We start from the raw sequence: 25,240 nt of genomic DNA on the forward strand, positions 1-25,240 counted from the left end.
CATAATTTCTTTTTTTTTCTTCTATATTTTGAGAGAAAGAGAGCGAGGGAAATAGAGAGAGGGAATGGGGAGGAGCAGAAGGAGAGACAGAGAATCTTAAGCAGGCACCATGCCCAGCGCGGAGCTGACGTGGGGCTCAATCTCACAACTCTGAGATCATGACCTGACTTGAAATCAAGTGTCTGATGCTTAACGGACTGAGCCACCCATGTGCCCCTATTTGCAAATTTCCTTAACAAAGGAATAATAGTGTCACAAAGAGAGAGGACGGAAAATTGAGAGAGAAAATGGTGGTCGGGAAAGATTTCACAGTTAGGAAACATTGGATTATACTTTCTTTTTTAAAGATTTTTATTTATTTATTCACGAGAGATACACACAGAGAGAGGCAGAGACACAGGCAGAGGGAGAAGCAGGCTCCATGCAGGGAGCCTGATGTGGGACTCGATCCCAGAACTCCTGGATCAGGCCCTGAGCCAAAGGCAGATGCTCAACTGCTGAGCCACCCGGGCATCCTTGGGTTACGCTTTTCAAGGAGGAGGAACCATTTTTCTGGTTTAACAGGAGGGGAGAATGCCATGCAGTGGCATTGTACAGAGACAGGTAGCTGTGAAGCAATACTACCCATTAAGAGAAGTCTTCCATTTGGTTTCCACATGGGTGTGCTAGGTCAGTTGAGATAGATGAGATTGTAGAAGAGGCATTAAAAAATATGAGTGGGCCATATTTGCCATGTTTGGGTATGAGAATCCATTGATGACCAGGGAAGCAAGTCTAAGAGATTGAAGCCTTATAATGATCTTTTGACTTTACTGTGGAGAGGAGTGAGGATGGGGGAATGTAAGACCACTTCAAATACTATTACAGTAATCTGTGAAACGAGCAGGGAGGGCATTGCCAGAGAAGATAGATCAATATTTAGTGACTGATTGCATATCAGGCAAAAGTAAGGAATTGAAGAATGACTGTCAGGTTTTTAGTTTGGAGGGCTAGATGGATATGTGTCATTAAAGAGGAAGAAGAGACAGGAATATGGCATTTAAATTGTCTGGGGGAAATCAGGTGGATATGCCCAGTAAACAGTTGAATAAATGCATTTGACGGTTTTAGCAAATTCTGAATTGGAGATAGAGGTTTAGTAGTATAAAGCATTGACCGTTTTCTGTTGACCAGCCTAGTCATTCTGAGGAAAACATGTAGAACAGGAAGAGGACCATGGAGTAAATATAGGGAATGTCAACAGTTTAAGGATAGGTGGAGGAAAAAAAAAAAAAAAAAGGATAGGTGGAGGAAAAAAGTTGTAGGAAAACAAATAAGGATTTGAGATATGGAGTAGAATGAGTAGAAAGTGATTTGATGTTTTAGGTCCAAAGGAGGAATTATAACCCGAATCACATACACTAAAGAAGTACACTAAGACAAATGTTGTACAGTGACTACTTCTGACCCTGCAAGAACAGTTTGGGTCAAGTTGTAAAGAAGTCAATATCATGAGAAGGCTGGACAGGAGGCCTGACTTGTCAGTATATGTGGCGTTTAGAAATTGATTAGGTTGCACAAGACTGAAAACCCTAAATAATAATAAGATAATATTATTTCCTCTCAAATGAAAGAAGTCTGAAGATTGAGACTCCAGGGCTGCAGTGGCAGTTCCATGAAGTTGTCAGGGATCTATATCCCTTCTACTTCTTGACTCTGGTGTTTTAGTCAGCTTGGGCTGCTATGACAAAGTATCATAATCTGAGTAGTTTATGAAGAACAGAAGTTCATTTCACACAGTTTTGGAGGCTGGAAGTCTGAGATCAGAGTGCCAGCATGGTCTGGTTCTGATGAGGACCCTCTTTCACCTTGTAGACTGCCAACTTCTCTTTGTATCTTCACACAATGGAAAGAAAGCTAGCTAGCTCTCTGGCCTCTTCTTGTCAGGGCACTAATCCCATTTGTGAAGCCTCCAACTTCCTGATGTACCTACCTCTCAAAGGCCCCACCTCCAGGTACCATCACACTGGAATTAGTGTTTTAACACATGAATTTTGGTGGAGGAGAGGGAGGGACACAAACATTAAGGGCATTGCATCATGTATTCCTAAAGTGGTCTCATTCTCATAACTCAAGATGGAGGCTGAGAGCAGTATAAGGGAATGTGGAAGAGTGTACCCCTTGTGTTAAGTCTTCCAGCTTCAACCTATATCTTTTTGGCCAAACTTGAGGCAAGTGAACACACCCAACTTGGAGGGTAATAGGGGAAATTTATCTTTTAGCTGGGGAACAATAACATCCAACTAAAAATGTGGAGGCAATTAACAGTCTCTGATATAGAAGAGGTTAAAATTCTGTGTGTGTGTGTGTGTGTGTGTGTGTGTGTGTGTGTGTGTTTGGGGGAGAATAGAAACTTCTTAAAGCTCTGTAAATTTGGTTAATCTGCTGTTTTGGCACTCAAATGGTATTTCTCTTGTACATTACTGTGGATAATCAGAAGGGAACTGTTTAAAGACAGGAAGAGATTATGCACTTGACAGTGTTTGAATCTGCAGACCATTCTGCTTTCAAACACATTTAGTTTTGCAGATATTTAGGGAAGCCAATTATGAAAGGCAGACCTTTGCTAAAATATTTTACTTACATTTTATAAATTATATTTTGATATGCCAAGAAAACATTGAAATGGCATAGTAATCTGATTTATCACCATGAACCTATTATAACACATTTTCTATTTAGCTAGCTTTGTAATTGTCAATATTAGTGTAATTTATCCCCTTCAACTGTTTTGGAATAAAAAGTATGGTTTCTAATTATAGGGTGGATTAGGTTAAAAGGATTAAACTAATATAGGATGTAGCAGTTCTCTGCTCTTTGAAAAGCTAACATCTGGGGGAATTTGGAAAGAGTAAATGTGTTTAGAGATTGCCTATTCTCTTAGAGTCTTATGGTGATAGACTTTTTTCTGTTTATTGATGTATTTATAGATCTCTTTTTATTTATTGTCAACTTTGACATGAGAGCTTGCCATTTGGTCACACAGTGTTATTTCTTGGATACATAATTTCCCCGAGGAAGATATTGAATCATATTTTGCTGTATTTTTCTAGATGTAGTGATTTAAGCTTTAAGAGTCACACGTCCTAATATCATATTTTTAAAATATTTTATTTATCTATTCATGAGAGATACAGAGAGAGAGAGAGAGAGGCAGAGGCACAGGCAGAGGGAGAAGCAGGCTCCATGCAGGGAGCCTGATGTGGGACTCGATCCCAGGATCAGGCTCTGGACTGAAGGCAGTGCTAAACTGCTGAGCCACCCTGGCTGCCCTAATATCAATTTTTCTAGCAAATAGTTCAGTAGCTCTGGGTTAGTTAATGATAGGATTATATAATCTTATACTTGGGAAGTACTTTTAAAGGGCATCTGGTCCAAATTTCTGTTCAGTGAATAAAACCTTTTCAGTATCCCCATAGTCAACCTGTACCTTTACTGTTTGGACACTCACATTTCCCAATCCCAAAATGGTTCTTCCCCATCCCATAACATTTTTGGATAGCTCTAATGGTTACTTGGTTATATTGAGTTACAATTTGCCTTACTCTCACTTTAACCATTGGCTTTAGCTCCACCTTTTGTGGCCATATGAAATTAGACCAATCCCTCTAATAGTTGACAACTTCTTAAATATTTAAGCCTTTTCGTTTTGCAGGCTATACATCACTGACGCTTTCAGCCATTGTTCGTGACTTGTCTTTTTTTTTTCTTGCTCATCTTTCTAGGAACATTACCTCTCCTTTCTAGTTCTATACTTTATTAACACATTTAAAGATAAAATTAGCTCTTTTGGCAGGGCAGTCAAATATGCTATTAATTCATTCAACTAAAACCTGTCTTTTTATATAGGCTGTTATTATGTTTGTCCTGTACTAGTTTTTTGATTCAAGCACAGGATTTCAGATTTATTTTTGTTGAACTAACCTTAATCAGATTTAATGTAGTGTTTTGGAATGTCTAGTCTTTGGGATATGAATTCAAGAATCTAAATATATTAGTTATCTCCTGAATTTTATTTTCAAAATTGGCTGATTATGCTGCAATTGCTTATCAAAAATCAAGAAATTAGTTTGATTATTTCTATCTGGACTTAAGGAAGTCAGATTTCTTAGCTTACTTTCTTTTCATTTTTTTAGGCACCCTTGAATAGTAAATGCTTCTTAGTGCAATTGATTAGAAATTGAATATCTGGAGATTAATTTTGTAGAGGTTCATGTTGTGTTTAATCTTTTTTTTTCCCTTGACTGTTTTTTTTCTCTTTTATCTATTCATTATTTTGGCTTCTTACGTAGAGATACATTTTAAATACTTATTTTAGATGCAAATACAACTGAGAATCAGACTAAGTTTATCTAAATTTGAAAAATATCAATTCCACTTTCTGATATTTAAAAAAGGAGTGGGTTTCTTGCTTATGTTTTTGAATATAAAATAAATTTCTGTATTCTAAAGCTTTTCATGGTAATCTAAATTTTAATTAGGAGATACCATAGGAAATGGCTTCTAGATAAACATTTTTTTCAATTACAGATGTACATAATACAGGCTCATTTTAATATAAACTGAAAAAAGAATTAAAAGAGAATTATGTTAAATTCATAATAAAATACAAATACTGTAAGTTGCTACTAAATAATAAATTATTTTCATATGTGAAAGCATTTTATAGGCTATATAACACTATAAGTAGAAATTGCTATTATTATTATATTATATTCCATAATACTAGAGTAGAATCTTTCTACTGTATATTGATATGTAGAAATCTGTCTCAATAATAGAATATCTTAACAAACTGTTTTATTACTTTCAGGTACGTAGAGAATTTTACTTTGACCACCAGTGTTGAATATAATATAGATAATTCTTTCACGCTATTACCCTTTTCTTTAAAATCCTCTTTTCTTCCTGCTTATCTCATTTCCCTTAATACCTAGATTAAGTGCCATTTCCTCTGTCAGTTGAAGTTCTTTTGTCAAGAGTCTTTTATAATGGCCTCTTCCTTTTCTGGTTTCTTGATGTTTTGTTGCCTGCATGCCCATCCTATGCTACTTTAAATTACTGATCTTATTTTTTTTTTAAGATTTTATTTATTTACTCATGAGAGACATGGGGGGGGGGTGGCGGGCAGGGGGGCAGAAACATAGGCAGAGGGAGACACATGCTCCATGCAGGGAGCCCTATATGGGACTCGATCCCAGGACTCCAGGATCATGCCTTGGGCCAAAGGCAGGAACCAAACCGCTGAGCCGCCCAGGGAGCCCCTGATCTTATTTTTTATTATATGTTTCATCCCATTAACAAGTCTGAAAATTACCTAAGAGCAAAGTTTGTATCTCCTTTTTTTTTCTAGTACCTTGAATAATAGTAGGAGCTTACTAACTATTGATGGTGTTTAGTGTAAATGTTTATTTGTAAAGTTTCTCAGAATGTTTGAAAATAGTTTGTAACATTAGATATTTATAATTATTTTTATGTTACTAATTTGTTGAACTCTTTCTTGGGGGTAAAAATGCATTCTCCAACTATATTGCCATAGATTCTTCATTAGTGGGTCTTAAATTAATGATATTTCTTTGGTTCTCAGTACTTTACACAAAATAGACGCTCATGAGTTGTCTTAAGAAAGAGATAAATAAATTATCTGAAAGACCAAGTGCTGTAAGTGTCTAAATACTTCAAACTAATGCTAGGAAATAGATTAAGACCTAGGAAAAAAAAAAAACACATGTAGTTCTGATTCTTTTATATGGAACTTTAAAAAACAATAGCTCCAAAGAATTAAAAAAATAATTACCAACATTTATATGCACTAAAAATCAGAGGGAAAGAATTATTGTTTGTCTTTCCTGAGTTGCAGTTATCCTTTGAACACCTGCCCATTTCCTTCTGTAATATTAAGAGTTCTGTGTCTGTGGCTCTGTTCTTCTGAAGCATTTCTTTCCTGTCCTGCCTATACCTTAAGGAGTACAGATCAGAGACATTGCTAGAATTTGTTATGAGAAAAAGTCTTCTAAAATTCCTCTAGGGAAAATGGAAAATGGTGCATAAGCACTGGCCTCACATAATGGTGCATATTAATGATATTAATGGGGATGCTTTAAATATGGCAATAATGTGGTAGGTCTAACTAAAGACATCACCAAATGCCAAATGTGTTACAGCTAGATGATCATAGGGACCCGGCTAGAAAGTTGGAGTAAGGGAAAACATTCAAAAAGAAGATGCAGAAAGTAGTAGGGAATGTAAAATGAATGGGAAAGGAAAATAGATGTAAAGCACCATAGATCTAAATGCCAAAATGGCATGTGCAAAGATTAGAAAAGAGAATTAATAGGAAGAATTAAGAAAAATAAGAGTGATAAAATCAGGAAGAAATTCTGAATAAGTTATTTTTAGTACTTAGTAGCCAGCAGGAAAACATTAGACAGACATCTTTTATATATTTTCTACTCATCTTAATTTCTAGGGATATATAATTTACATTATTTAGAGGGAAGATTTTCTTGGTTATAGTATGTTGAAATAGCATTATTAGAGTAAACCATTACTGTTCGTCTGTACTTGAGGAAAATGTTCCATATAGATAATAATTTACAATAAGCTTGGGGAAGGAGCTATGAGCTCATGACTAAGTTTTAAAATAATTTTTCCTTGATTATAGAAAATCTGCAGAATACAGAACAGTACAGAGAAGGGAGTAAGAAGCTCCATTACCCATTGCAATCACCTTGAAAAAATACTTTTTTTAAAAGAGCAATTTAAGGTTCACAGCAAAATTGAGTGAAGGTACAAAGATTTCCCATATACACCTTGTACTCACTGGCCAAGTCATTTATCAATCTGAATGTTATCTTAATATCCCTGAGCTGGTACTCAGCATCACTTCTTTTTTCTACTTTAAAGATAATTTCTAGCCAAATCAATGCGGTTACACATTTATACTGTGACAAGCTTGATTTGGGTTGTTAAGATTAGAGTTAAGTTTACTTTTGCTCTAAGACTAATTTAGTTCTACCTCTGATGTGTGACCTGTGGTTCTCTACTGAATGCTCTTGGTGTTCATGGAGGTCTCTGTACTACTGTGAGTAGCTGGTGGTTTCCCAGCCATGTGTGAGCCGTGTTCTTTGTCCAGCCTGGTGGAGTTTTACCTCACACACATGCAAAAGGGCTCCTCTGCAGATTTTTGGAGCTTTTCCCCTAGGTTGCTCCCTTCTGTCTGATACTCTGCCCACAAATTCCGGCTGGCTTAATCCCTCTCAAATTTGATCATATGTTATATCCAGTTTTCTAGTTTCCTAGAGAAAGAGAGCAAGTTTAGTCCCACTTACTCCTCTTTGGTATAAGCAGAAGTCTGGTGTCTGGTGTTAATTTTGATGTTAAAACGTTGAAATAGAGTGTGGGCAGACTTCCAAGGTTAGTCAGCAAGGATTAAGAAGCTTCCAGTGTTCTTAGTAAATGTGGGGAAAATCTACTCTCTGTAGGGATAACACAGACAGAAAGTTAAAGATTTAAACTATACACTTCAGGATTTCGTAGGCAAGTGGGAGCCTCGGTATAAAGTATAAAATCTTCCAGCTGGATTGAAGTGGAGTAAGTACTATTATCAAGTATAGTCATTACTGTATTTCCAATGTGTATATAGCTTAGATAGAAGATTAGATGGAAAATTTCACTATGAATTTTCTATGAGTAATTGTGTTTCTACAAGTTGTTGATTATTTTTTTATGAATTCTTATTTTTATATTTTAGCCTTTTTTAGTTCCCCCAAATTGATATTAGCCATTTTAATCCTAAGCTTGCCTGTCTATATAAGGCAAGTGTTTCTGTTTCTAGGCACACTAAATCATGTAATTTCAAATTATGTTCCCAAACATTGTCATCATAAATGACATCAATAAGACATTAGCAGAGTTACATATTTTTTATGACCAGCTTTCCATGTAATTGTTAAATTTTTCATTCCCGTCCCTATCTTTTTTTTTTTAAATTTTATTTATTTATTCAGGAGAGACAGAGAGAGAGAAAGACAGAGACACAGGCAGAGGGAGAAGCAGGCTCCATGCAGGGAGCCGGACGTGAGACTCGATCCTGGGTCTCTAGGATTACGCCCTGGGCCGAAGGCGACATTAACTGCTGAGCCACCTGGGCTGCCCCACTGTCCCTATCTTAACGGATCTGGTAATCCTTGCCCTAGAACATTTAGTATCTTTAGTATCTGAATATACATCAGATATCTATTTCTTTAAAACTGATACTGAGAATATAAAAAAAAACAGGCATTTTAGTTTGTTTAAAAAAAGGTTGGGTTTTAGTATTATTGTATGGTTGCATAGACAATTTTCGACACTTTAAGTCAGTTTTTTAGCTTCACTCTTAATGATGAAGAACTTTAAAAAGACGATGTTAGAAATGGATTTCTAATTTTTATACCTCCTTAGCATGAGGTTATAGACTCTGTTGAAAATTTGGTCAGGCTGATGTAGTGTCACTGCTACACTACTTACAGTCTCACGAGTAGCCTTTCAGTAGCCGTCAAATGCTCTTTGCTACTTGTTAGCTAGCTGTGATCCAGCTAACTACTAGCATTTTATCACCTAGGAGTCACATTTGGACATTGATAGGTGTCATTGGCCAACACTGGAATTCTACAGTGGCTCAGGAATAAGCGAGATCTCTTTTCTAGATCCAACATGACTAAAAAAGACTGTTAGGAGTACTTCATCTGCTTTAAGTTCTCTGTATCTAAGTCTTCTCTGGTTACAGATATTGGGATATTGGGACTAAATTTTGGATGCAGCATTTTGGATACATACAGCTCACCAGTGCTAAATGGCAACAGCTAGACCATTCTTTACAAAATACCCCTCTTGTGGCCCTCTACTGTCTTTTTATTATTTATTCCCTAACCTTGACTTATTTTCTTTTAAAAGTAAAGAGAGAAGAAAGCTATTGTCTTTTAAAGATTAATTTTATTAAAAATAACACATAAAACAAAAATCTACCACCCATGATTAAATAGACTAACTTGTTTCTTTAAAACAATCAATTTTTTTTTACATACAGGTATTGAACCAGTGTGAAAGAATTGTTTTGCCAACATTCATGTTAACTATAGTATTTTATTGAGAGGGTGAATCAGGATACTAAGAGGATGCAAATGCTAAAATAGGTATCCAAGGGATATCTGACATTTCTCATTGGAATGCCTTGAATGGAAGAAACTGAAGGATTCTATAAGAGCATTATGCCTGGGGTAAGAGAGCCATTCATTCATTAAAAAATATGTATTGGAGGGGTGCCTGGCTGGCTCAGTTGGTAGAACATGAGACTCTTCATCTTGGGGCTGTAAGTTCAAGCCCTTGGGTGTGGAGATTACTTAAAAATTAAATTTTAAAAATATATATCTATTGGATACTTACTACTTTAGGTGCTGGAGATAGCACCTAAACAGGTAAAGTACATTATAGTAATTTAATTTCAAAACAAATTAGGAATAGCCTTTAAAAAAAAAAAAGATTTTATTTATTCATGAAAGACACAGAGAGAGAGAGGCAGAGACATAGGCAGAGGGAGACGCAGGCTCCATGCAGGGAGCCCAATGTGGGACTCGATCCTGGGACCATGGGATCACGCCCTGGGCTGAAGGCAGATGCTCAACTGCTGAGCCACCCAAGGCGTCCCAAGGAATAGCTTTTTTTAAAAGTTATTATCCAACCCTGTAATCCTTTCACCTTTGTACATATAATGAATTAACCAAAATAACTTTTTCTTTTTTTACCTTTTATTTTCAGGGCCTACCAAATGAATTTTAAAATTACAAATGGGAAAAAAAAATTACAAATGGGAATCTATTAATTTGAAAGCTTTATGTTTATTTGAATCTTTTTTTTTTTCTTTTTCCGTGCCAGATGTTAGAAGATGGCAAAATGCTAACAATTAGTTTTAATCACTGAGTTCAGAATGGGTGGATGTTTTCTCATATCAAATGTCTGCTTTCTCTTGCTTTTTAATTTCAATACCACATCTTGAAATACTAGTTGGATAGTGTGCAAAAGACAGGTTCTTTAATAGGTAATACACTTAAGTTTGAAAAGTAGTTATAGGATATTATGGTCAGGCTGACAAGCATGGTCAGTTAGTGGTAGTTGGCTTTTTCACTGCACAGACACTGACCTAATAATAATTATACATAGTTCATAACTCCCATCTCCCTCGTAGGAATATTGTGAGGTGTAATAAAATGTTATTCACACATTACAAAAAAGTAGCACACATTATAGTGTATATTCCTGAAAAGTTTTATAAGTATTAAATTGCATGTTGTTATAACTAGTGCATGTACTGTAAAGGTAACTTGATAAATCTTGTTCATGATGTAAGAACATCCTTTCTGGGACGCCTGGGTGGCTCAGTGGTTGAGCATCTGCCTTTGGCTCAGGGCGTGATCCCAGGATCGAGTCCACGTCAGGTTCCCTGCATGGAGCCTGCTTTTCCTTCTGCCTGCGTCTCTGCCTTTCTCTCCCTCTGTGTGTCTCTCTCTCTTTTTTTAAAGATTTTATTTATTTATTCATAGATCACACCCTGGGCTGCAGGCGGCACTAAACCGCTGCGCCACCGGGGCTGCCCTCTCTCTGTGTTTCTCATGAATGAATAATAAAATCTTTAAAACAAACAAACAAACAAACAAAAACAAAAAAGAAAAAACAAACATTCTCTCTATAATATCAATAGTCATATCTACTTTAATTGTTCTATAAATTCAGATTTTAAAAAATCAGACCTTTTTTGTTAACTGACTTTTTTGAAATGGTTTTTAAAAATAATGATGTATTTTACACACAGACATAGATAATTTACATATGTGTATATATATGCATGCATATATAGGTATGTAGGAAGAGAGGAATTAGCTCTGAACTATAAAAAGTATTCCCCTTTTATTTATGGGTAGCTTGACAAACTTGTTTGCAAATTAACAATCCTGTTTTAGAAACCTTTTATATATCTTCCCATAGTTACTTTTTACGCTAATATTTCCTTTGGAGGAAGAGACTTAATCTCAAATTAAATAGCTAGATTATAGAAAGATTTGAGTAATGTCTTTACTCCTTTCTCAGACTGTAAAGTCCTTCATTTACAAAGGATGGTTGAGAATTTGCTTTAATTAGACTCTTAAGTGATAGTACCTGTTATAGATGCCTTATTAGTTATATACTTAGTTGTCCTAGATTGTTAAATGATAGCATGTAATAGAATTTGTTCATGTGAATGGTAAAAATCTTTTTCTTTGTTAGATTTTGTAATTTTCACAAGGTAAATTTGAAGTAATTTTATTTGGTTGTGTGGTAATGACATTTTCTCAGGTTTTGAAATTCAATAGTTAAGCAGAGAAGAATCACTTCAGTGCTTATTGAATAGATTTATAACTAAATTCTGAATTACATTTTCAAACATGAAATTAACTAATACAAAATATTTTACTGTAATTCCAGTCAGTTTATTTATTTATTCTTTGCTCGTTCTACATAATCTTTGGTTAAAAATTTCTGTGCATTAAGCTTTTCTACATTTAGTAATGCAATTATTTGGGTCAAAGTGTGTAAACTTTTTTTTTCAAATTCTTGATGTATCTTTAATGCCAAGTTGATTTTGAAATAGTAATACCAGTTTACTGTCATCAGCAGTATGAGTATTCATTCCCTCACATATTTTGTGTTTAAGTAAGAATTTAAATTCCATTGTTCAGATGCCTGGGTGGCTCAGCAGTTAAGCATCTGCCTTCTGCTTATGATCCTGGAGTCTCTGAATCAAGTCCCACATCAGGCTCCCTGCATGGAGCCTGCTTCTCCCTCTGCCTGTGTCTCTGCCTCTCTCTCTCTGTCTCTTGTGAATAAATAAACAAAATTTAAAAAAATAAAATAAAAAATAAATCAATAAATCCCATTGTTGTTTAATATACATATCTTTGATTCACAGTGATGTTTAACATTGCCTACATTTTAAAATTACTTGTGATTGGGGTGCCTGGGGGAGCTCAGTTGGTTGACTGCCTTTGGCTCAGGTCATAATATCTGGGCCTGGGATCCAGCCCCAAGTCTGGCTCCCTGCTCAGCGGGGTGTCTGCTTCTTCCTCTGCCTCTCCCCTGCACCATTTGCTTGCTCTCCCTCTCTCTCTCAAATGGGTAAATAAAATCTTTAAAAAAATAAATAATTAGTTGTGATGTTTGTTACTGTTCCTGCCCATTTGGTGGTTACCGTTTTTCTTTTTCTATTGTTTCTATATTTAAAGTTTAATTAAAAGTATCTACCTCCCCTCTCCCCACTCTCACCCCTCCCCGCCCCCGCCCCCAGGCTGCACACACAAGAACCCTGACCAAAATTAAGTCAAGAAACAAACTAGGAAGAAAATGCTTCAGAAAATATTATCAGAAGTTTAATACTTTATCTAGCCAAATATGTTAGATTATTGGGTGGTATGAGTGGCACAGAGTTTATAAACTTCCGCTGGAGACGTGAAGCTACCATTATGATTGTTAATTAGAGGAGAATGCTATAAGGAAAGTTGCCCTCAGGTCTTCTGAAGGAGGTATGGGGATGTTTGCTCCTGATCTAAGGAGGCCATAAGGTTATAATGCTTTGTTTAGGTTTTCTTTCCCTGTCTGTTACCAGTAAATCTTCATTTCTTAGTTCTACTCTTATTAATGTTTCTACCATTAGCTATAACTCTTGTTTCCTTATACTCTGTTTTTGTGGTTAGTATGTCCACTCTTATTTATCAAAAGTAGTTAAATTTTTAAAAGATCCTGAAAAGGAAAAAAGAAGATGTTAATTTGAGATGTTATACACAGTTTAAATATTTATATATTCAGTATTTATTTTTAAATTTTTACTGTTCAGTAGAAATTGAATCCAAATAAAATGTTTTGTGTTTGGTTATTTCATGCCATGGGGCAAGGGACCATGCCATAATTTACCTTCGTGGGTGGATAATTGTCACTCCCCACTCCCCTGGAGTCATCTGCGTTCAAAAGGTATCTTTTACTACAGGGCTTTTTCCCCAGAACCTTCTGGAGATTCTGGTGGCCCTAATTGATGTCTCTATTGGGGGCAGCTGATGGGAAATACACAGTACCTGTATCTGAAGTTAGAGCAAATGTTCTTGCTATTGTTGTGGTTCTGAGTGGTTCATCAAGAGCAGGAAGAGGGTGGATAGAAAGAACTGTCAAATGAGGGAAAGAATGTGACATTAGAGTCCAAAACGTGATTGGTAATATGTTATTGGATGTGAGAGAATTAGCCAAAATTATAACAATCATTGTTAGTTACTGTTTACTGTGTACTCTAATTCTTTCAACAATATTACAAGGAAAATATTCTCACTATTTTACAAATGAGGAAATGAAGACTCAAATTCTGTTTCATTTAAGGTGAGCACAGGTACTATAAACAGATAGAGAAGGTGAATTTAACTTTGGATGTGATCAATTTAAAAGAGAAGTATCTTGTTAGGAACTTCAAACTAATTTTAGAGAAGCAGGTTTGGAGCTTTGTAGAGACAATAGGGCTAAAGAGATAGATTTGGAAAAATCTTATGTACTGAAATGGTAGTTAAAGTATTGGCGATTTGCTGGTGATATATTATGGAGTCACGATGGCAAGAGAGTTAATGTTCACCTATGCAGTGTTCCCTGCCCCTCTTTCTGTAGCATAGATCTTGGCTGCCTGGAATCCTTAATTTTATTCAATAGAGGTTATAGGACTTGTACATATGAGGTGGCATTATGGATAGGTTTTCTTAGCCCTATCCCATTGTATCATCCTGTTGGTAATGATGTACTGCTACAGCCACAGATTCTAAGGATGGGAAGATGCACACCACTTGGAAGATGCTTCAAATTTTTCATTATATAGTTTGAAACTCCTCTCCTCCATTGATTCTTTGCCCCTTCCAATACATTTTTTATAATTATTGTCTTACACCCACAGAGGAAGAGTAGAGATTATTGCTTTTAATTTCATTTATAAAGAAAGATCCTTTTTGTTACCCAACTAATTGGAGGAAAACATAGTAGAAATAGATTAGCCCCTTTAATATTGCAAAGAAGAGATTATGAGGAAGTGATTTGCTTAACTTTAAGGAATGGTGTTCATTGCAAGAACACAGCAGCAGTTGTGCTCTGGCCATGACTCTTCCAGAACCAAGAACCCCAAGCATCTCTGTTTCATACCCTGCCTCTTGCTTCTACTTTTCCAAGCTTGGTGGAACATCTTTATTGTTCAGCCTTTGACTTAAGCCTGGGTTTCTTGTCTACTGGCTTGGGCCCAGGCCTAAGATTTGACAAACTGCAAGGGATTACTTGGAGCCAGGTTCCTTCTCAGGCAGTAGGGTGACACTGTCACTGGCGGCAATCTTGAGGCTTCACAGTGTCTCCAGGAAAAATTCACAAATAATTCTCTTTTTTGAGGTGAGATTTGCCAAGATGGTCAGTGAATCATGTGATAAAGTTGGGAGTAGTTAGTGGAGGGAAAGGTTGTGTGAGATATGTGTGGTTAAAGAATGTGTGATAAGAATCACCCATAGGTTTTGTTTGTTAGAAACTATAGGATTATTCCAACTTGCGTATCCATTATATACTTTGGTGAGCCAAAATTCCACAGAAGATACTGCTATCAAAAGGAGCATGTCATGTCCCTCATGTGTATTAGCGTAGAGAAAAGTATTGAGAAGCATGATCTAAGAGGTGTCATTACACTGGAAGAGGTTAGCGGATGTTTCTAGTAACATAACTTTTTATCTATGAGTAGTTTTAGCAGATGTCTGTCTACTGTCTTGTGGTACTTAGTAACTGCAGAGTAATTCTCTTTTTAAGTGTTTGACAATTTTGGAATGGGAAAAAAAACTAAATGGACAGAGCAGTTGAATCTGTATGGGCTTTCTCTTTTCATTACATGCAGGATGTTTTTTCATGAAAATGAAGAAAATATTCATTTTTACAAACGCTATCAATCTTTAACAATCAAAAATTCAGTTGGCAACAGAAATGGTGGAGCTCTACAGAATTGTGGTTATTATTACATTGTTTTGTTTACTGTAAACCTGGCTTAATATTGGTAAATATAGTGTAGCAGAAACTGAACTGTTGTGAGCTATCTGGGCATCAGTCCAAGATATCATTAAAAATACTGCCTCAGACTAATTTGGGTTTATGAATAATATTTTGTTAACAGCTCAACTGAAATTGAGCTACATGGTGTAGCTTAAAATTCTGAATCCACAAGATAATGAGAGTAGTACAAGTATAGTGCATACTTAATATTCTGTATTTGAATGATAAATTTATATGTAATTTTGTGTTAATCTTTAAACTACAAGTACCCAAATGCTTAATATGAGTTGATGTTTTTAAACTTTTCTTAATGCTGTGGTTTGCTGATAATTTGAATCATTGTAAGCTAATATATTATATTATTGGTTTAATAATCAAACCGAAAGAGTAAGGAGAAGTTGCCTGAACAAATATTAAAATGAGCTTTTAACACCCATTTTGGCATACAGATGTGCAAACAGCTCGAGTTTTTGTTAATATTCACCAAAAAGATGGAAGGACATAAAGTTGTCCAATTACTTAATTCACTTATTTTAATAATGAAAGATAATAACTTATACCTTAAAATAGATTATGGGGATTATTAATGTTGGCTTATAAATTATCAATTATATTAGGTATAACAAAGGGAATGAGGTTATAAGTGACATGATGCAAGAAAAAAATCTCTATTTAGATGTTTCTTTTCAAGAAAAGATATATTTGTCTTTTTTCTTTGTGTGCTCTTTTGCCTTAAGTTCTTTCTGAACAGATATGTATGGACTCCCATTGAAAAGATATAGGAAAAGCTGATTTTTTTTGTTACTGTTAATGTGTAGGATATTTTTGTAATGTAAAGGTCTGTGCATTATTTAAAGAATGAGTATTAAATACACCCCTTCTCAATAAATCTTTTATTCATTTTCTAGGTTAGCACTCTACGTATATGAATATCTGCTCCATGTAGGAGCTCAAAAATCGGCCCAAACATTTTTATCAGAGGTATGTTTTATATATTTTCCATATTTTATCTTGATATCTTACATAAGTGAAAATATTTTGTAACAATTATTTGAAAAACTATCATTACATATTATATAGTGAATGTTTGGTTATCAATATGTATAATATAGTCTTTGTAGATTTTTAGTGTCCCATTTTCATGCCAATAACCTTCCACTTAACTTTCTAGCTAGTTTTCCCCTTGTAGGAATAGAAACTAGTATTAACCTTGGCACAATTATCAAGAAGGCAAACTTGCTTAAAAAAAGACAAATGCCACCATAGCTCTAGTTTTAGCTGTAACTTATTTGGGCATTATTCATAATTTTGGAAGATATGGGTTTTTGTTTTTATTTTGTATGGATAATAGTGAATTGATGACTAAATTTCAGTTTGAAAACATTTTGATGATCTTATTTCAACTTCTTGTTTCTTTTCCTGTTTTTCTCCACATTTTTTAAAGTTTGAATTTGAGCTTTTTTACAATGGTACTTTCTCCTCTTGTCTTTTTCAATTTGTATAAAGGTGACAATGAAGAAGATTTTATTGAGTTCTGTTATATGCCAGGCATATAATATGCCAAGGTGCTTTGTATTATCTTTAATTCTTTGAGACATTTGTAAGACAGATGGTATAATTCCTGTTTTACTGATAAGAACAATAGGGCTCAGAGAATTTATATAACTGGCTCATGGTCATGCAGCTTAGTGATTTTTGGAACTGGAATTCAAGCCTAGATCTATGTTTATTCCCGTTTCTGGTTTTCCCCCTAAATCTGTGCTGTCCAGTATGGTAGGCGCTAGCTTTTTTTTTTTTTTAATATTTTATGTATGTATGTATGTATGTATTTATTTATTTATTTATTTATTCATGAGAGATACAGAGAGAGAGATAGAGGGGCAGAGACACAGGCAGAGGGAGAAGCAGGCTCCATGTAGGGAGCCGGATGTGGGACTGGATGCTGGGACTCCAGGATCACACCTGCGCCGAAGGCAGGCACTAAACCACCTAGCCACCCAGGGACCCCCAGCCACTAGCTTTATATGGCTATTTCATGCTTGAAAAATGACTAATCCAAGTTGAAAAGTGCCAAAAGTATGAAGTACATGCTGGATTTTGAAGATTTAGTGTGAACAGAAGAACATAAAATAACAATAATTTTAAAATTTTGATCACACATTTAGATGATAATATTTTGGATATATTGGATAAAATAAAATATATTACTAAAATTAATTTTACCAGTTTTTTTCTTTTTTAATGTGGTTCCTGGAAAATTTAAAGTTGCATATGCAGTTCTCATTGTGGCCTGTGTTTATAGTTTTGTGAGACAAGACTTGCTTGAAATAATATCTCTAGTCATCTAACTAATTTGACCCCCACCAGATCAGGGACATGACAGGCAACCCCTTGACCTTAAAGTGCCATGCTAGAGGTGTAACCTTCTTGAGATTCACTTGTTTCAAAAACAAATACAGAAGTAAACACACATAGTCCCTCCATCTTTTATCTAATTAATTAGTGTATGTGAGCGTATTTGCAAATAAGGAATTTGGGAGGTATGCTTGGAATCATATAAGAAGTCAATTGTTTTACAATAGAATGAATATATATAGTGTAATTACAATTAGGTTTTAAAGTTTATTCAAACATTAGTTGAGTGTATTTATATCATTAAATCATTAATTAAAAGACTTCGTATTTCACTTTGCTACCCCATACTCACTGTTGTTAGAGGAAGTGATTGAGATTGCAAAAGGGATGCTCTTAATATTTGTATTCTTAATCACTGCCAATTTACAGTATATTTAAAAGAAATTAAAACCAGCTATGGAGATTGAAAAAAATTTTTAATGCAATTGAAAACTTGATGAAGCTTGATGAAAGGATTTATTGATCTCTTTCCTTAAATCAAGGACCATTTTGAATGGACTCAACTTGCTGAATCCTTGGGGGTTCCCATGAATATATTTTCTTACCAACATTTTAAGATGTCAGATGCAGTGATTCTTAAACTTTAGGAAAAAGAAAAATGTTGCTAATGCATTTAAGGAAGCTCAGCTGTTTTGACTCAAATGGATCATGTGGATTAAGCATGACTAAATTGAGATAACTAGGTTCTGTACTGATAGACTCTGAGCTGAATGGAAAATGGATACACAACATTTCTAGATCTATTTGGTAAAGATGTAATTTCAGAAGAGATTCACACTTTTCTGACAAGTATTTGCCATGATTTTATTTTCCCCAACTTCATCTGGAATACAAAACTGAGGATTTCTCTGAATTATCAGTGTGGTTCAGTTTCAGAAAAGGAATCAATTAAGCTGAAAACAAACTATTGTCACCAAGAAGATACAGTATTTCTGGACTTTGGAGATGAGTGTATGTGATTCCCAGAACTATTCTTTACTTTCTAGCTTGCCAAACTCCCCAAGTGGCACTGTGAAAATACATTCTAATTACTTAAATAACCAACATACCATTTTCTATATTTAGGGAATGGCTAGATTGAGGTGCAAGTTTCCCAAAATGTAAAAGAATAAGTTAGATCTATTTGGACTTAACATGGATAGACTTGCAAAACATTTTCAAGTAAAAGAAGCAAGCTAGAAAGAAGTATTCCATTCATATGGAAACCTTTGAACATAAAGGAACATGATGCAATACTGTATATTTTTGTGGGTACATATTTATGAGTGTGAAGTGTAGTAAAAGGTCTGAGAGAATATACATGTGAGGCTAGTTTCTGAGTAGGGATTTTAAAGGAATTAAAGGGGAATTTTATCCTTATATACATTATATATTATTTATACAGTTACTTAATAAAAATAATAAAAAATACAAAATTATCTCAATTTCAAAATGGAAGCCTAGAAGTAGAATCATGACAGGCCATTGCTGAGTACACCCTAGAGTTCTAAATAATTTCAGTTGGTTAAATTTCAATACCCTATAATCTTCCTCACACTAAGTTTCCACAATAACTAGCTGCTTGTATTTGTCTCTACATTCCATTGGCTTCTGTCATTTGGGCTTTACTCTGCCTGAAATCCCTCTCTACCTGAGTAGCTTAGATTTGGCTTTCCCTAAGAAGGCTTTCTCAGGGTTCCCCCTCTCTAGGCTGGCAGTGTACTCTTATTGAAGACTTTTGCATACTGGGCCAGCAAGCTTGGACTTTATCTTCTTGCAAAAGAGAGCTTTTTATGGTTTTTAAGTAAAAGAGAAACATTGTTTGGTTTGTACTCTGGTGTCTATGTGAATGGCAGTACCACTTCCCCCTGCCCCACAACTATGGTTAGTAAAGAAACAGAATGTAATCATTTAGACCTTTGCACCCTATTTAGAATTGTTTTTTTCTCTTACTTTCCCTTGGATCATACAGAAAACTTAAGGCTGCTAGGATGCCTGGGTGGCTCAGCGGTTGAGCATCTGCCTTTGGCTCAGGGCATGATCCTGGGTCTGGGAATTAAGTCCTGCTTAGGGCTCCCTGTGGGGAGCCTGCTTCTCCCTCTCTCTGTATCCCTGCCTCTCTCTGTGTGTCTCTCATGAATAAATAAAATAAATAAAATAAAATAAAATAAAATAAAAAGAAAATTTAAGGCTGCTTATTGTAGAATGACTTTTCTTAAGTGGTTTGTGAAATAAAGGATCATCTCATCTGACTTCTTGTGAGTCAATCCCAGATTTTTTACCTAATTCAGGACAGTTACATAAGGAACTTAAGGGAAAGCTAGGAAGACCTGTTTATTTGTGTTGGGTTGTGATAAAAAGGAAATGATTAAGGTGGCACTAACCACTCAAATGCTCAATGTTTTTACCTTGGTTTAGAGCCAAGTAGAATACTTCTTCCCATTTTGGCATTATGGATGACTATGATGTTAATGAGCCCTTTTGAATCAAGATTTGCTGTGTTGGGCCACCTTCATGTGGGTTTACTTTATGGGTAAAGTTGTGAAAAGGTCAAATTGGAACTCTAGATATCATCTGAAAAAGTAAAAGTAAGATATATATCTCAGCAGCCCAGTTTCTCATTGAGTTTGGCCTTTTTCTTTTTCTTTTTTTTTTTTTTAAAGAGTCTCCATACCCAGCATGGTGCCCAGTGTGGAGCTTAAATTCATGACTCTGAGATTAAAACCTAAACTGAGATCAAGAGTTAAAATGCTTAACCCATTGAGCCACACAAGCACCCCAAGGGTTTGGCCTTTCTGATAATGCCCTTGGCCTGGGCTATGAGGAACTGAACTGCTCTTGATAGCTTTTGTTATCAGCCAGAAGAATAGATCTCAGAACTATTAGCTCAACTGTTTGTTTGTTTGTTTGTTTTTCCCCTTAGTTAAAAGAGAGCATTGAACTAATGATAGAAATCAAAACATCTCTGTTCAGGTTATGTTAATGAGCTCATTGTTGTATCTGATTCATGACAGATTCTAAACCAGTACCTGAATCCCAAATATAGTTTCTATGACTTTGAATTTTCTTACCCTCAATAGGACAAAATAGAACATTTTTTAAATTAAAATTCAATTTATTAATCAAATTATTATTTCAGAGGTAGAGTTTAGTTATTCATCAGTCTTATACCTCAATCTTTTTTTTTTTTTAAGATTTGTTAATTTATTCAGGAGAGACACACACACAGAGAGAGAGAGAGAGAGAGAAAGAGGCAGAGACACAGGCAGAGGGAGAAGCAGGCTCCATCCAGGGAGCCTCAAGTGGGACTTGATCCCGGATCTCCAGGATCAGGCCCTGGGCTGAAGGCGGCGTAAACCGCTGAGCCACCAGGGCTGCCCTCATCAGTCTTATATAATACCCAGTGCTAATTACATCACGTGCCCTCCTTAATGTCCATCACCCAGTTACCCCATGCTCCAAAATTGAATATTCTTTAGAAATAGTCTCCATGTAGAACTCTTCCTCAGCTTTATCTTTTATTATCTTTTATTTATCTACTATATTCTTTGGTATTCAGTAATTACAAACAGAATATTAAGAAATCTTTACAATTCTATATCAGTTTTGTTATTTTGAATTCATTAGAAACTCTCTTTTTTCTGATTATCTCAATTGCAAAGATAATTCCAACTCATTCCTGAAATTTTGCATGGTATTTGTCATGCCTTGGAATGAGACTCGGTGACCTTAACAAATATAATTAAGAATTAGATTAGGGGCAGCCTGGGTGGCTCAGCAGTTTAGCGCTGCCTTTGGCCCAGGGCCTGATCCTGGAGACCCAGGATCGAGTCCCACATCGGGCTCCCTGCATGGAGCCTGCTTCTGTTTCTGCCTCTCTCTCTCTCTCTCTCTTTGTCTCTCATGAATAAATAAATAAAAATCTTTAAAATAATACTGAGATTTTTTTTCCTTCTTAAGAATTTTACATTGTTTATATTAATAGCCCTTATTTGCCGTAAATTAGCCAGTAAGTTAGCCAGAAGTAGAAGCTTAAAAACATCTAACAGATTGCTTCTTCAAATTTTATTAGGAATGCTATCTTATTGAACCTCAGAGACTCCAAAGTTCTATTTATCTTTCACTGAAAAGAGAAAAATAACAATTTCTTAAACAGTTTCTTGAACTTTAGTTTGGAAGCAACGTTGTATGGTAGGTAAGACTTTGGGTTTGAATTATCTTCTACATCTTATTTAGTTACTGAATTTTCTTAATTATAAAAGGAAGATAATTGTAATGATACTTTAAAGTTGTGCTGAGGTTTAATGGGTTGGTACTTATAAAGTGCTTAGAAGGGCCTAGCATGTAATACATACTCAAAACGTTAATTTTAAACTTTTTGACCAATTCTTTTTTACCTTTTGTAGTTTCTATACTGGAGTACAAATCTAAATATATGTTCTATGTGTACATATATACTCCAAATATCTGTCACTTGGATGGCCTGCAATCCTCCTATTTCCTGGGATTACTTTTCCTATCAAAACAGCTCCAGCTCTATTCCCTAATATTACAGCTTCCCACTTGTCCCCTCTAACATCTCCAGGGCGTACTAGGGAAAGAGGGGGCTGGAGGTTTTCTTGCTGTAATTTCTTACTCCCACCAAGTATTACAGCCTCACTGCTTCTCCTTATAGCTGCTACCTGTTCTTTGTCTGAAGTTTCATGTTTCTCCAATAGCCTCCAAGCTTCACTGAGTCATTGCTTTTGTGTATAAAAGATTCTTACTGAAGATTAGAGGGAAACTGAATGGTATTCAGCCTTGTACAGTACAGGCAACAACATCAACTTGAATATTAAACACAACTATTCTTAAGTTTTTTGGTCTCCTTGCTATGGGAATTTCTTACTAGCAGTTTACCTGAGGGCTCCCACCTGCCTTCTGTCTTGTTGCCTCCTTACAACTTCTCCGACTGTCTCCTTTTCTGAATCCCCCCAGACTCCTCAGATGTCTTCTTCCTGGGATATTATCAGCAGCCTTCTGAATTCTTGTTATTTTATTATGTGACAGATTAAGCATTCATTCTCAACTTTCCAACCATTCCTAGGGGCCTCTACCTTTCTAGGCCAAAAAATAAAAACAAAAATAGAAGGGCTCCGTCAGGGAGTTTTCCCAATAAAAGACATCATATGCACAAGTAGGACGTGTATCTCAGCAGCCCAGTGTCTCACCTGGACGTAGCCTTTAAGAGGACTTCTACCTTCTAGAAGAGAGCAGCGCCTACTCAATAATACTTCCTGTGATTAGGAGATGAATTCTAATCTGTGCATCTACTAAGTTCTCCACTAGTCTCATGTAGCTATTGAGCACTTGAAAAATGGCTAGAGTGAATGAGGAACATTCACTCTTAATTTTAAACTTAATTTTAAATGTACAAAACCACATGTGACTAGGGGATACCATGTTGGATAGCACAGTATTACATTATCTGCTTTAAAGTATGATCAGATTTTTCTTTCTGTTATATGTCTATTCAGTTAATTTTTAAAATTAAAATGTAATTTTCCTTCCTTTTTTAACATTTAATTTAGTATATAGATGCATCTATGTACATGGAAGATGTTAGAAAATTAGCAGGAATGGTAGGTTATATCTAAATTAGAAGGCTTAGGAATTTTGTCTAGGAACAAACGAATACATAGGTATACAGGTTCTTAACACAGGAACTATCTATCCGTTTTTGGTATTAACATTTTTTGAATATTGGTTCTCAAGAAGTATGAAAGGATTTAGGAAAACTCCGGAAAGTTTGGAGCCTATGAGCCTCCAACTTCCTGCTGTGCTATTGGAGATGCTGTGGAAGTGGATCTGGATCATTCAAAAAAGTCCCACATAGACAAGCCTGGAACTTCTGAAAAGGAGCTGCTGACATCCAGAACTGTCCAATGCTGTAGCTGCTATAGCTACTGTAGCTACTGCTGCTACTGCTGCTGTAAACAGCAACTATTTCACTTTGGAGCCAGGGTCAGGAAGCTTCTCTTACTCTTGCCATTTCATCTCCAGCTAGTATCCTTCTGATGGCAGAACTGAACAGGAAACCAGGAAATGTCCAGCACCTAGTGTAGAATGGACAAAGAAGGGTGAATGTAGGGCTGAGAGATAATAGGTAAATTACCGGTAGACCTCACCGGAAGTAAATAATGATGTAAAGTTAAGCAGGAGGGTACCTGTATTTGTGTGTGTATGTATATTATTTTTTCTTTATTTATACAAGTACTAATTTATTATACACACTGTTACATGCTTTAATGTTTGTTTCATTTGTTTGACTTCAGTTGTTTTATATTAGCTCATGAAACTTCATAATTATTTTTATGGTGGTATTTTATTCTATGAAATGTGCCATGATCTATTTCACCAACCCCCTACTAATGGACATTTAGGTTGTTTCTGGTCTTTTGCAATTATAAACAGTGCTTTACTGAAAATTGTTATGTGTATAATTTTGCACACATGACCATATTTATAGGATAAATTCCTAGAAGAAGAATTGCTATATTAGATAGTATGAGTTATTTGTAAATTATAATTATCATTTATAAACTATATGGCATGTCTTACCAATATACTTTTTGTTCATTCAGTGTTTGGCTCTCCACCTACATAGAAATGCTGGAAATGTGAGGTCATATTGTAGAAACACAGAGTAATCACAGACAAGGCCCTAAAATGTAGAATATGGCAGTGGGAATGGGCATTGAGATTTATCTGTAAGTTATAGGAGAATACAGCTTTTATCTGGGGAAATGATAGAAGGAAGGGAGGTGGAGATTCAACAACAAAAAGCTCTAGTATGAAGAATACATATTGGAGCTGGGGGAGTAGAAGAAGGAAAAATAGAATAGAGAGAGAAATCGTTTGCCTAGATATCATTCGGATACCCAAAAAAGCCTGAAGCCCATGAAATTCAATACAACAGAAAATGCCTTTTCATAAATAGAAGAATTGTTTCTATAATGACTATTGATATTTAGGGATATTTTCAGGCCATTCCCTAGCCATATCTATCATTAAAACATATTTTGCTAAAAAAAATAAACTACATAGAAAGATATGAATCTTCCTTTACCCTTTTCCAGAGATAATAGTTTTAAGTTTGGTATGATTTCTTTAACATATATATACCAAATGCACACATACATATATACACAATATTTTTCTTTAGTAGAGAAGGTTTAGGGGCACCTGGCTGGCTCAGTTAGTTAAGTGTCCAACTTGATCTTGGCTCAGGTCATGATCTCAGGATTGTGAGATTGAGCCCCATGTCACGTTCTGTGCTTGGTGTGGAGCCTACTTAAGATTCTCTCTTTCTCTGCCCCTTCCTCCCTCCCATAAAAAAATCATTAAAAAGATAAAGGTTTATACTATATATATTGTTCTCTAATCTTCCAAATCTCCAACTTCAAAAATCCAATATGACATGGCTTCCTTTGCATGTAGACATATTCTTTCTAATGATTGCATACTTCTATAATATGTAAGTATCAAAATTTATTTTACATTCACAGTTGGTGGATGTTTTCAGGTAGTTTCTAATTTTCATCATTTCTAACAATGTGACAATGAATGTGCCTTAGTTTTATATAGTTCAGAATTCTGTTTTCCTTAGCCTTATCTCATGCTTCCTATAAACTAGTAATACCTACGGTAGTAATGA

General features: G+C 35.4%; 1 protein-coding gene across 8 annotated transcripts in view; it reads left to right on the forward strand.

Moving 5' to 3' along the window:
* SSBP2 (single stranded DNA binding protein 2) overlaps positions 1-25,240 on the forward strand; it is a 308,559-nt gene that overhangs the window by 77,795 nt on the left and 205,524 nt on the right. For 7 of the 8 annotated variants that reach the window (XM_077866330.1, XM_077866340.1, XM_077866290.1 and 4 more), the window contains one exon: positions 16,059-16,131. The exons of the other annotated variant lie outside the window; for it this stretch is intronic. Coding sequence is in view for 5 of the 7 variants with exons in the window: in XM_077866290.1 (XP_077722416.1) it covers positions 16,059-16,131 (73 nt within the window). In the remaining 2 variants the exon portion in view is untranslated. The remainder of the gene's footprint in view (positions 1-16,058; positions 16,132-25,240) is intronic. 8 annotated transcript variants of the gene reach the window in all.

The sequence above is a fragment of the Canis aureus genome, chromosome 2 (assembly GCF_053574225.1).
Source record: "Canis aureus isolate CA01 chromosome 2, VMU_Caureus_v.1.0, whole genome shotgun sequence".
NCBI lineage: Eukaryota > Metazoa > Chordata > Mammalia > Carnivora > Canidae > Canis > Canis aureus.